We start from the raw sequence: 13997 nt of genomic DNA on the forward strand, positions 1-13997 counted from the left end.
AAATACCACCCCCATGAAGATTGCAAAGGGAAGTGGTCCAGCCTTGCAGGTCCGGATCCGGGGCTCAAATACCCTTCCCCCATGAAGATAGCGAAGGGAAGCGGTGTTCCCGCTGATGAGGAATAGTTTAGTATTTTCTGTAAAACAAGATAAAATGTGTCGGTTCTGTAGAAAGAAATGTTGAAGACCTTCCTTGCGGGTACGTTGGGAAGTCTCGTAATAATGGATTATTTCCTCACCCCCCACTCTCCTCCCCCCCAGGGAACGAGCCGCCTCTAACAAACTGGTGCGCAGGACTGAGAAGAAGCTGAAGGAGGTCTTCATGCAGGTAGAAGATGAGCGCCGGCACGCCGACCAGTACAAAGAACAGGTACGCATTGACTGATAATGGACTGCATGCATTGGAGGGGGGGGAGGGGGTAACTAAGCTTCCTACATCCTTATAAAGGCACAGGAAACTGGTGCGAGTGTGTGTGGCGGGTGCTGTGGGGCACATGCAGGGCTGCTGCAGCCTACCTGACAGCCCCCTCCCCTTCGGTCTAAATAGACCCCTGATGAATCCACCTGAGATAGAGAAAGGGACTGAGGATATAAAGTCCTCAGTCCCTTTCTCTGCAGCCTCAGCTGCACTTACAAGTGAATGAACAGAAAGCACTCTGTACAGGGGCCTCCTGTTCATTCACAAACTGAATCATAGTAAACAGTTTGCTATGCTTTAGTTATGAATGAACACAGTGAGTGATACCGATCACTTGTTGATTTCATTTAGGAAAAAGGAAGGGGCCAGTAAATATGACATTTCTGAAATATCCCCCTACGTGCCTGCAGCTGCCACTGGGAGAGGAGAAAAGGGAAGCTGGCAGCTCAGTGGGGGGAGGGGGGGCCAGGCAGCAGGGTGAAGAGGATGGTGCACAGAGAAGGGTGATCAGCACAGTGGGAGTGGGCAATTACTGGAGCTCCATGCCCCTGTATGGCTCTTGCTGCAGCATCTGAAAGCTGGCGGGAGGGAGAGGAGGAGAAGCCGGGTTTCAGCTGCAGAGGAGAGAGCCATACAGGGGAATGGGTTTCAGTAATTTCCCCTTCCCTGCCCAAATCAGAACGCCCAGATCCCTTATAGGATGAGTGGTGGTACCCTCCCTTATCTGCAGCCCTGGACACGTGTAGCACTTGTTTCATGTCTATCTGCGCCACCTGCGCCAGTATCTATTTCAGAGTTAAATAGAAACTGGTGGATTTTTCGCGCTTAATTAACAATGGGATCGTGCCAGAAATAAACTGCTGCAGATCCTCGCCAGACCTGGCAAAGGGGATGTGAAATGTCTGCAGGGTTAATAGTCTTCCTCCTCCCTCCCTATCAAAGCTGTGGGGGAGACTTAGAGGTCCTTCAGTCGGTTTGCAAAAAAATTTAAATTCAGCAGCTACAAATACTTTGGCTGCTGACTTTAATAAAAGGACACTTACCTGTCCGGGGATCCAGTGCCAATCCTCACCCGGGCCGGTTCTTTGACGGTCTTTGGGTCCCTGGCGTGTTTATTGTGGGAAGCCAGCTTGCGGCTTCACATCTGGCTTCCTACTGCACATGTGCAGAGCTGCGCTGTGCTTTGTGAATGGTCCCACGGCTCTCCTGTGATGCGTCCCAAGACGTTCTGAGCTGGGAACTCAAGTTTTCAGCAGAACTTCTGGTGGAATCTCCTAAGCGATTTTTTTTTTTCCAGCAGAAGTGGGATCGGGTACCTGCCAAAACTAGGAACCTCCTTTTCACCCCCCCCCCCCCCCCCCCCCCAAAAAATGTGCCAAAAAATGTTAGAGGAGGAGCAAAGAGGACATAAAGCAGAACTTTCACTTTAGAATAAGGTTCTGCTTGGACTGCAGAGGGATTCAGAGCATGCAGTCCAAGCAGAACCTTGTCCTAAAGGGAAAGTTCTGCTTTATGTCCTCTTTGCTCCTCCTCTAACATTTTTGGCACATTTTTATTTTTTGGGGGGAAGGGGGGGAGGGGGAGGAAGGAGCTTCCTAGTTTTGGGAGGTAACCGATCCCACTTCTGCTGGAAATCGCAAAATTAGAAGAGTGGGGCAGGCATAAAGTCTGCACCTCTCTTTGATAATTCCCCCCATAGTCTCTCTAAAGGACCAGCAGTTGCTTGTAGAAACCAGCTTATTGCCTCCATTCTCCAGTACGGCACTGGAAACCTGAAACAGAGGCTGTGGTTGCGATGGGGTCACACAATCTGGCCTTATCATTAGGTTTGGGTTACATCTGAACCTTCTAACTTAAATTCTTTGTATATTTTTGTAAAGTTTCGTACACATTTATATTTATATTGGGAAACGTCAAGGTAACACAGATTTTGGTTCTGTGGCCATCACCCCGGAGTCTCTCCTCACCCCCTGTGCCCACCAGATATCTGTGCTCCCCTGGCTGCCTGCTGAAGAATGAGCCGTGTCTCTTCCTCTCTGTAGATGGAGAAAGCCAACACTCGCATGAAACAGCTGAAGAGGCAGCTGGAGGAGGCTGAAGAAGAGGCCACCCGGGCAAACGCTTCAAGGCGCAAACTGCAGCGAGAGTTGGATGACGCTTCCGAGGCCAACGAGGGTCTGACCAGGGAAGTGACCACTCTGAAGAACCGACTAAGGTGAGAAGTTGGTCACTAATATCTGGTTATGTGCAGACCAAGGAACGGGGGAGGGCATTGTGGACTCTCGATTACTCTTCCACACACCTCAAAATTGATTGGTTGTGACAAATATCACCTTAGCACCCATGAAGCCCATTAAAGGGAATCGTTGTTAGTTGCTGTTAAAGTGTATCAAAACCAAAACTTTTTTCTTTTGGGTGTCATGTGGTTGTTTTAAAAAGATGAAGATTCTACACATTTGTCTGGGTTCAGAACTTCCCTTATTGTGCAAAATATCAGAAATGAAGTTGAACCTCCAACGCGTTTCCGGGGGTTTTGATATTCCACCCTTAACTACTTCCTTGCCCGTACTATAGCCAAAAGAAGGCTACAGTGGGGGCTTAGTTTGCAGGGAGAGCGTCCCATGGACGTCGTCCCGTGATCGCGCTGGGGCACGGGCTTTGCGCTTTGTGATCGCCAAGTCCTTCAGAGCTGATCAGGGTAAAAGGGTCAATCAGCAGCTCTTTACCATGTGATCAGCTGTCAGCCAATGGCTTCAAACATGTTACATAGTAGGCGAAACCTAAATATTTTTTACAAGGAATGCATTAAGGTGAAAAAATGTTTAGGTTTTACAACCACTTTAACCTAGGGTTAAACCTAAAAAACATGTATTTGTGTATATATTGTTTCAATTGTCTGCATATATTGGTACTAATTCTCATTATGTGGTGTTTTTTATGTTTATTTCTTTATAAACGAATACACGGTTTTTGAATCTCTGTTGCGTTTATAATACAGTAGGTACATTAGTCCCCTGAAGAAGCCAAAGCCTGGCGAAACATGTAGAGATAAAGCTACTGCATCATCACTGTTAAAAACCAAATGGATATTTCATGATGTTTTTATGTAATTTCTACTACTATGTTAATGATTGTTATAACAAAAATGTAATTTAAAAAAAATGTACTTGTGTTGGCACCTTTAAAATCCCATTCCTACTTTGCATACATATTTGTTTCTTTGGGATGTGATGTCGGGGGGGACTCTCGGACACCGGACAGCTCTTCCCTGCCAGCTACTATGTTGCTACCGTGTCCCTGCAGAGCTACAATAATGTAGGTGCTGGTAAATACCCAGTGAAGTGACTGGCCACCAGAGCTGCACGATTAATCGTTAAAAAATCGTGATCTCGATTCAACCCCCCCCCCAGACGATCTCTATTGCAGAGTTTGCCGATTCTTTCATATAACAAGTGGAGAGACTTATCTGCTCACTCAGCTGTCAAAAGAAAACATCCGGGCAGTCTGTCATGTTTTTAAAATCAAACATTGTAACTAACTCTTCCTTCTTAGATCAAAGGGATACACTTCTGGGTGTAAAGAAAAAATCCAGGCAGTCTGCCAAGTTTTTAACAATGTGTAAATGCAGGAAGTTTAAAGCGGGATTCCGTCCTAAAAAAAAAAAAAAAAATGTAAAAGTCAGCAGCTACTAACACTGTAGCTGCTGACTTTAAATAAGTACTTACCTGTCCTGGGTGCCCGCGATGTCAGCTGCCCGAGGCCGACCCGTCCCTTGGCTCTCAGGTCCCGGCACCGCCATCCTAAGTAAGGGAAACAGGCAGTGGAGCCTTGCGGCTTCACTGCAAGTTTCCTACTGTGCCACAGGTGAATCTACAGAGATTAATCAAATCCTTCTACACTATAGAGCATTTCCCTCTATAGTGTGTACTTGCCTCAATCCAAAGCACCAAATGTGATTTCTGTCTGCTCTGCCAATTGCCTGAGTCTCTTCTGACAATCTTGGGGAGACGCCCCCTCTACAGTCTCTGCTGTGTAGGTTTCCCTTAGGAGACTGTGTAGAGAGGTGGTGTGTCCATTACCTTCACTCAGGTCTCAGATTACACTCAGCTGTGCTCACTGTGTTGTGTAGTTTGTGACACCAAATCTCTGCCCCGCCTGCTGGAGCTGAGAAAAAAACCTTTGATCTGTGTGTTTTTAGAAGGCTGTAGAGGAGATAGAGCTACAGATAAATAGGTACAACTTATATAGGATGATTTGTTTAATCTCTGTGCATCACCTGAGGTCAACCACTTCACTGGGTATATGTGAAGGCAGTGGCGTCGTTAGGGGGTGGCTTTTGGGGCTATAGCCCCGAGTCTCTGCAGGGGTCCCCAAGGGGGGAGGTTCTCTGGGGACCCTCATGTAAGTGGGGGGCTCTGTGGGAACCCTGATGCAAGGGGAGGCTCTCTGGGGACCCTGATGTAAGTGGGGCTCTCTGGGAACCCTGATGTAAGTGGGAGGCTCTCTGGGGAACCTGATGCAAGCGGGAGGCTCTCTGGGGACTCTGATGTAAGGAGAAGGCTCTCTGGGGACCCTGATGTAAGGGGGGGCTCTCTGGGGACCCTGATGTAAGGGGGGGCTCTCTGGGGAATATATATATACACACACACATATTACTGTATATACATGTGTATGCCCGCCCAAGCATATGACTTTCTTTACTATGCTACTATGGGCTCTAGCCCCAGATCTTTTGTAGACCTAGCAACGCCCCTGTGTAAAGGGTTTACAACTACTTACCTTTTCTTTTTTTTTTTTTTTTCCCTTTGTCTTTCAGACGGGGTGGACCCATGTCCTTCTCCTCATCTTCCAGCCGCTCTGGTCGCCGACCATTGCAGATAGAGGGCACGTCTATCGACCTTTCAGACGACGAGACGGAGAGCAAAACCAACGAGATCAACGAGACAACGGCCTCCACCCCCACCGAGTGACCTCCTCTACGGAATTCCTCTGACTTGTCAGGAAGGGACACTAAACTGCTCACAGCAGCACTACAGGTCATATACAGACAGGGGGGGAGCCTGGGGCGGGGGTGGGGAAGCCTAGAACACCCCCTTCTCAGGCCACTCCACTTCGCTAAAAAAAAAAAAAAAAAATCCCAATCTGCTGAACCAATCTCCTGCTGAAAGTGCCCTTTTCTGCAGGAAGGAGATGGAAGCCATCTTCTTCCACCTCTCCTCCTCCCCATATCCAGAAGGCAGCCAATGAGAATGGGTTCTGTGCTCCGCGTTATCCTACAGACTTCATTTATTTTCTCTTTCTAGCATCATGTGGACAAAAAAAAAAAAAATTTTACAAATGGCGCACTACATGTTCTCTGTCCCGGGGGAGGGGAGGGGGGGGGTTGACGGTAGGACGTGGGATCAAATCGTCTCTTTGCATGTTCTAGAAGCTCCTATAACCTTAACCCATTTCATTATCAACTACGGAACTTTGTGGATCCTTTATATCAAAGAATTTCCATAACGAAACTGTGAATCCGCCAGTTTTTTTTTTTTCTTTACGTAGGGATTCGTGGCGGGAGAGAACTCCAATTTTTTTTTTTTTGGGATGTCAACCTCCCCGCAGCAGCAATTGATGATATCCAAACCAAAATCCAACTCAAGATTAGCACTTTCTTGGACCCCCGTAAATGGAAGAAAAAAAAAATCATGTGACAACAACAAAAAAAAAAAAAAGGTGCCTTAGCCACTTAGACAATTGAGAATAATAAAGTACATATCCACTTGTCCCTATGGAACTAATGTGATGACTTTATTGTGCATATTATATCATGTGTAACTATGACGTCAATCCAAAAGTCAGTATTATCCAAACTCTTGTGCTGGAAGATAGCATTTTTTTTTTTATTATAATTATTATTATTATTATTATTAAAGGCTTTGACCGTTCCGGGCTCGGGTGGAGTTTTGGTTACCCGTCCTGAGCTGGAGACGGTTTCATCGTTTATACAGGTTATCTCTGCGCTCATTCAAATGTCTGTTCATATATTATGATTTTTTTTTTTAAATACATAACAAGCTGCCAGAATCTCCCACCCCGTCCCCTTGGAGTGCCCCCTACCTCTCACTTCCGTGTATATCTCATATTTCTAGACAATAAATTTTGTAAGACAATAAACGTATTCATTCTAGAATCCTGTGGGATTGTAGTCTTATTCCAAAAAAAAATTTCAAAAGCAGTCGTTTCTGGGAAACCAGAAAACGTCATATCCAAAGGAAGGTAACCAATCATTACAGCCGTATGTGAAGATGGTCGATGGATAATAACCGCATTTCAGAAGTCATTTTCAGCACATGTAAATTGCAGCAGAGATGAGCACATCGGAAAAACTGGTTTTGGGTTCGTTCTTCAAATTAGTAATTTTGTTTCATCAAATTCATTATGTTAGAATGATTTGTTTTGTAATTAGTTTCATATATTCAGTTAATATATTAGTTCTTTACCAATCGCTTTGCATTTCGAAAAGATTGACTATATTCGTTCTATTCTTTTATTCTCTTCTCTTCCATTAGATCCTCTCTTCTATCTTCTCTTATATTAGTTTCTCTCTTTTATCTTCCCTTCTATTGGATCCTAGCTTTTCTTTTCTCTTCTATTAGATCATCTCTTCTATCTTCTCTATCATCTCTTCTTCTATTAGATCCTATCTCCTTTCCCATCTTCTCTTCTATTAGAACTTATCTTCTCTATCATCCTCTCTTCTAGCCTTCCCGATCCTCTATCTTCTCTTAAAAGAGAAGATAGAAGAGAGAGGATCAGAGAGGATAAAAGAGAAGATAGAAGAGAGGATCTAATTGAAGAGAAGATAGGAAAGGATGGAAGAGAAGATCTAATAGAAGAAGGGATGATGGAGAAGATAGAAGAGAGGATCTAATATATCTTCTCCATCATCTCTTCTTCTATTAGATCTTCTTTTCTATTAGATCCTCTCTTTTATCTTCTCTTTTATCCTCTCTTCTATCTTCTCTTAGAAGAGAGGCTCTAATATAAGAGAAAATAGAGAGTATAAAAGAGAAGATATAAGAGAGGATCTAATATATCTTCTCTATCTTCCTTCTATTAGAGCCTCTTTTATCATCTCTTCTATCCTTTCCGATCCTCTCTTCTCTATCATCTCTTCTATTAGATTTTCTCTTCTCTCCTTTCCGATCTTCTATTAGATCCTCTTTTATCTTCTCTTCTATCGTTTCCTATTTTCTCTTATATTAGATCCTCTCTTCTATCTTCTCTATCATCTTTTCTTCTATTAGATCTTCTCTTCTATCCTTTCCAATCCTCTCTTCTATCCTCTCTTATATTAGATCCTCTCCTCTATCTTCTCTTATATTAGATCCCCTTTTCTATGTTTTATCTTCTCTTCTATTAGATCTTCTCTTCTTTTTTTTTAAAGGTTAACTTTTTTTTATTATTTTTATAAGCAAAATCAGTATTGGTTTCACAGGCATATACTCATATTAGACATTGTTTTGGTCATATTACAATCCAGTGAACAGGTATACAAGTTTGTATTATACATCATTATGAATCGTCTTACATCATATTTTATTGCAGTTAGGGGAGGCTGTATACAACTGCTACAGTATATTATTTTTATACAACACTTATAGATTGTCAATCTGGTGTTATAGTGTTCTCCGAGCTTACCCACGGGTTCCATATTTTTAGAAATTTTTTGGGACATCCTCTAGCTTCATACGTTAGCTTATACAATGGTATAGCGTGATTGATGAGGGTTAGCCAAAACTTTATAGTCGGAGTAGAGTGGGATTTCCAGTGCATAGTTATTGTTTTTTTGGCATAGAACAGTACAATCCTTATAAAGGACTGTGTGTTTTTAGACAAGCCTTCATCGTCAATGTAGCCTAATAGACACCTAAGAGGATTACAAATGTTTGGTATATTGGCTACAGAGCTGAGGAATGCTGTAACTTCTGACCAGAATCTCCTTATCGGAGCGCACTCCCACATTAGATGGAAAAATGTACCCTCAACTGCACCGCATCTCAAGCACATAGGATCTGGTAGTTTTTTTAATTTAAATAGTAGTTTGGGTGTGAAGTACGCTCTATACAATAGCTTTGACTGGATCACCCTATCTCTGGAGGAGATGACCGAGGGGACCTGCAAGGGAAGAACCTCCCTCCATATCTCCTCCGTCAGCTCAGGTATATCTGCCCGCCATGTGTGCTCAATCTTCTCCAGTCTGAAAGTGGTGGAATGAAGCAGAGTTTTATAATAAGATGAAATTAATTTATCATGAGAGGGGTCAGTCAGTAAGAGTTCAAGCCTAGAGGATTTCATCTCTATATTTCTTAGCCCGAATTGTGCCGCTGCTGTGTGTCTTATCTGCAGATATTGGAAGTAGGCCGTCCTTGGAAGCCCAAAATCCCTTTGGAATTCTATAAAGGATTTAAATGTGTTACCCGTGAATAAGTGTGATATTAATTTCACTCCTTTTTTGGACCAGTACCCCCCGTCAGCCCTTTGATTAAATTCTGGTAGAGAAGGGTTTCCCCAGAGTGGGGCATTCGGAGAATAAACAGCTGGAGAATCCATTGGGAGTAATTTGGAAATTTTAAAAATCCGCAGGGTCATAGATAAGATATTTACGCCCTCCCTCCCTCTAAGTGACAGGCGATGTATTAGGTTCTGAAGAGATTCATATGAGGTGAGAATGGCCGCCTCAAGTGCTGTGGCTGCATTGTTGGTCTCCGGAAAAAAACACCAATGAGCGTGCATCAATTGCGAGGCAATATAGTACGTTTGGAGGCATGGCAGAGCCAGACCCCCTTCCAAAATGGGTAGTTGTAAAGTGTGTTTTGCAATTTTTACCACCCCTCCTTTCCATAGAAAGTTAATAATTACTGAGTCTATTTCTTTAAATTTGGCTTTGGTAATGTAAATTGGGGAATTACTCAGGATATAAAGGAATCTCGGGAGGTAAATCATCTTGAAGATATTAATTCTACCTAGTAACGTGAGAGGAAGATTATTCCATGTTTTCAGGGTGGATTTTAATCTAGTGATGAGAGGGTCCAGATTGATCTTAGTATATGAGGTAATAGGGTGTTCGATCAGAACCCCTAAATATCGAAAGGAGGTTACTATCTGCAGTGGGCATGCCGTGGGCAATTTTATTTGTGACTCCCGGTCAATCTGAAACAAAAGAGATTTATCCCAATTGACCCGGAATCCCGAAAAGTGACCGAAACGCTGAATAGTCTCCAACAAGACTGGGAGAGACGACTGAGGGTCCTCGAGATATATCAACATATCATCTGCATATAAGGAGACTTTTTCTTCTAGGCCCCCAGTCGTCAATCCCTTAATCTCCCCCCTGGATCTTACCAATGCTGCCAAGGGTTCTATTGCCAGTGCAAATAGTAATGGTGACAGCGGGCATCCTTGCCTCGTTCCTCTCTTTATGTGGAAAGCGTCCGATATAGACATATTAACCCTTAATCTAGCTATGGGTTTGGAATAGAGGATCTGTACCCATTTTATGAAGACACTGCCAAATCCAAATTTGGCCAGGACCTCAAACAGATATGGCCACTCGACTGAGTCGAAGGCCTTGTGAGCGTCTAACGATAAAACTGCTCGAGTACCAGTCCTGTCATGTGATGTCTGTAAGTTAGTATATAATCTACGCAGGTTTATAGAGGTTGATCGTCCAGGCATAAATCCCGTTTGATCCGCCCCTATAATGGATGTGATTACTACGTTCAAGCGCCTGGCAAGTATTTTAGCCAGAATTTTAACGTCTGTGTTAATAAGTGAAATTGGCCGATATGATTCGCATAAGAGGTGATCTTTATGAGGCTTGGGAATTAAAACTATCAATGCTTCTGACATGGATGGTGGTAACTGGCCTGTTCTAAGGGCATAGTTATACATCCGCAGTAGGTGTGGGACTAAGAGATCCCGGAATTGCATATACCACTCGATAGGGAATCCATCAAGGCCCGGGGTCTTGTGTCTGGCAAAAGATTGTATTGCTTCCTCTATTTCTTCCGTCGTTAACGGAGCGCCAAGCTCATCAGCCTGACTCCTCGTCAATCTTGGAAGTGAAATCTCTGATAAATAGTCATCCAACTCTATTATTGTGTAGTGGGCTCTGGTGGCATACAGAGCGGAGTAGAAGGCGACAAACTCCTTCATAATATCTTCACTCTGCTCAACCATTCCACCCGTTTGGGTTTTTATTCTGGGAATGTTACAAGGTTGATATTCAGGCTTAGCCAGGTAGGCTAATAAGCGGCTGTTTTTATCCCCAAATTCAAATATACGTTGGTTTTGGTATAGTAACTTTTTTTGTGTACGTTCTAGAAGTACCAGGTCTAGTTCTCTAGCTTTATGTCGCCAAACAGCATGTGTGTCAGTAGTGGGGTGTGTAGAGTATTCTGCTTCCGCCATTCTAAGTTCTCCCTCTGCGTCCACTAATCTGGACTGCGACGCCTTGCGGGCCCCCCCGATGGCAGCTGCAAAAGAACCACGGGCAGTAGCCTTAAAGGCATCCCAGACCACCGGGACGTCTGCACTGCGTTTGTTGATTACCCAGTATGACTTCATGTCTGCCATACTCTGATCCAGTACAGCTTGGTCCGCCAACCATAATGAGCTCAGTCTCCACACTCGATAAGAGGGGGATGTATTCAGGGCCAGGTCCACCATCAAAGGTGAATGGTCAGACAGGGCCCTGGGTAAATATTTGATTTTGGCTATAAGACTGAGTAGATCAGATGAGACCAGACACAAGTCAATTCTTGATAGAGTATTATGAGTATCAGACTGACATGAGTATTCTTTTATATTCGCATGCTTCCACCTCCAGGCCTCCACCAAATCAAACTGGGTCAGAAAGGATCCTAAAGGAGTTGGGGGTAATGTAGCGCATCGAAATCTATCCAAAGAATTATCTAAGACTGTGTTGTAATCCCCCGCAATCAATAAAGGACCCTCGGCAATCTCAAGTATCGTTCCCATCACCTTCTCAAAGAATTTCCTTGTGAAAGGCGGTGGGATATAAACATTTGTCACAGTATATGGTTTACCCATTAGTTCCAGTACCAGGATCACAAAACAGCCATTGGGATCTAATTTTATGCGTTTAATGGAAATTGGTGCCGATTTGGCGATGAGAATGGATGTCCCACGGGCGTAGGAGGAGTAAGTAGAGTGTAGGGCGTATGCTATTTTGGCTCTTTTAAGGGCCATCACTCTGGAGCCCTGAAGATGGGTCTCCTGGAGAAGGATCACATGCGGTTTATATCTTGATAAGTAATCAAACATTATGGAACGTTTTACCTTAGAATTAAGCCCCCTCACATTCCATGATACCAGACGTAAAGTATTCATTCTTGAACAGAAGATATGAGTTTGCGCGACCACCCATCCAAGTAGCCCAGGGCCCACCACCTAATCATGGGGGCCTGAACCTCCCGGTAGGTGCCAGCGCAATCTGAAAAACATGCGTGCAAAAGTAGAGAGAATAGTAATAATGACAATAATTTGCTTTTTGACGTATATACCTGAACATCTTGGTAGCCCAAAGGGCCTGCAGACCTGTGAACCAATACTATGAAATTACATTTGTGTAGCCTGAACAGTGGCGACACTCGAAACATTCCCCAACCCACCCTAACCCTCCCGGCTCCCATTCCCAAACTCATGAGAGCTTTGATCCCTTAACTAGAACTGTAAAGTAGGGGTTATCTAAACCAGTCTCGTGGTCAATAAACTGTTGGTGGAACGGACAAGGGTGGTTACGAACACAAGCCACCACCCATGCTCGCTCCTTGGACTATATAAGTAAATGATAGCCCGGTCTTACGGCAATGTCTTCCTAAGTAGCACAGGTGCTTTTCTGATTTAGCTTGCGTTGCAATAATGAAGCTAGTCAGCCAAATAGGATAACATCAGTGATTTCCCTTGCAGGCTTCTGCAGGATCTTCCATCTTCCTGTTAGCTACTAATTGCATAAAGGAAAATGTTCTGATTGTAGTATAAGTTCCTATTTTGCTCCTATCTTGCTCCGTCGACTTTACATGGCGTCAGTGTCAGAATGTTAGCAAATGGAAAGTTCTGCTTGACTCTATGTGATGATGTACGGTGTATGTTCATCGGGGTGGGGATCTCCGTTGTTGATTTCTTTGGTCGACTGGACCCAGTGTGTCTGCCCAGTGAGCTGCTTCTTTCGGATCTGTGAAAAAGTGGGCCTTGCCTTGATGGATAATACGTAGTCGCGCCGGGTACAGCATGCTATAGGGCAATTGCAGATCACGTAGGCGTCTTTTAACCGCCAGGAAGGTGGCTCGTTGCTTTTGCGTGGCTACTGAAAAGTCTGGGAAGATGGTTATGCCATTACCATTAAAGCGTATATTCCCTTTTTCTCTGGCTGCCCTGATAATGGCCTCTCTATCTCTGAAATATAGTAGCTTAATAAGCATAGCCCGTGGAGGTGCTCCAGGAGGTAAAGGGCGAAGTGGGACTCTGTGCGCTCTTTCAATGGCAAACATTTTGGAGAACATATTGGCGCCAAAGGTGGATGTCAGCCATTGCTCCATAAACTGCTCTGGTGCTTTACCCTCCGAACCCTCAGGAAAGCCTAGGAAACGGAGATTGTTACGTCTCAAACGATCCTCCATATCTGTGATTTTGTCTGAGGTGTACTCTTGGGCCTGGCGTAGCTCCCTGACTGATCCCTGTAAGGGACGGGTGTCGTCCTCCAAATCTCCTATTCGCTGCTCTGCGTTTTGCACTCTGTGTCTCAAATTCTGCACATCATGCTTGAGAAATGACAGATCAGTCTTAATGGAGTCCATCTGAGTGGTCAGAGAGGCATGACTGTGCTGTATAGCCTCCATTATTTGGGAGAGGGATGGCTCAGCAGGGCCTGAGGCCGCATCCGCAGCGGAGTGGGATGCTGGGTCAGTATCCTCCATAGGGGAGAGCATTAGGGGGTCTTCAGGGCTGCAGGAGGGGGCTCGCTGAGACTCACCCTTCCTTTGGTGTTGCTGGGCCAGCAGCGAGGTGGACGGATGGCTGTGCTTCTGTGCATGAGGCCGGCCGGCGCCATTTTGCTGCTGCTGGGGCGCTGTCGTCAGCGGGTCAAATCCTGGGGTTTCCTCCATGGCTGGGCCGTACTTCACCATCGCGGATTGCTCTGGGGAGTCTCAGGGGTCTTTGTAGGCTGAGGATGGCGTCGGATGGCGACCGGGCTAGCAGGATGGTGAAAGGATTGAAGCGGTATGGACGGAGCTCAGGCTTCTCACGTCCTCACATCCCGGAAGTTGGCCACGCCCCCCCAGATCTTCTCTTCTATTAGATCCTCTTCTCTTCTATCCTTTCTGATGCTCTCGTTTATCTTCTCTATTATCTCTTCTATCTCTTCTATCCTATCCTATCCTATATTTTCTCTTCTATTAGATCCTTCATCTTCTTGTTTATTCTATTGTTCTTATTATACAGGATTTATATAGCGCCAACAGTTTGCACAGCGCTTTACACCATGAGGGCAGACAGTACAATACAGGAG

The 13997-nt window shown here is 44.6% G+C and overlaps 1 protein-coding gene across 1 annotated transcript in view; it reads left to right on the forward strand.

Moving 5' to 3' along the window:
* LOC141113719 (myosin heavy chain, embryonic smooth muscle isoform-like) overlaps positions 1-6593 on the forward strand; it is a gene marked incomplete in the record, with an annotated part of 9946 nt that extends 3353 nt beyond the window's left edge. Inside the window, 3 exon segments of the mRNA XM_073606995.1 lie at positions 262-370; positions 2461-2633; positions 5235-6593. Coding sequence (XP_073463096.1) covers positions 262-370; positions 2461-2633; positions 5235-5388 — 436 coding nt within the window.
* Between the last annotated feature and the right edge of the window lie 7404 nt (positions 6594-13997).

Source organism: Aquarana catesbeiana, linkage group LG12 (genome assembly GCF_042186555.1).
Source record: "Aquarana catesbeiana isolate 2022-GZ linkage group LG12, ASM4218655v1, whole genome shotgun sequence".
Lineage (NCBI taxonomy): Eukaryota > Metazoa > Chordata > Amphibia > Anura > Ranidae > Aquarana > Aquarana catesbeiana.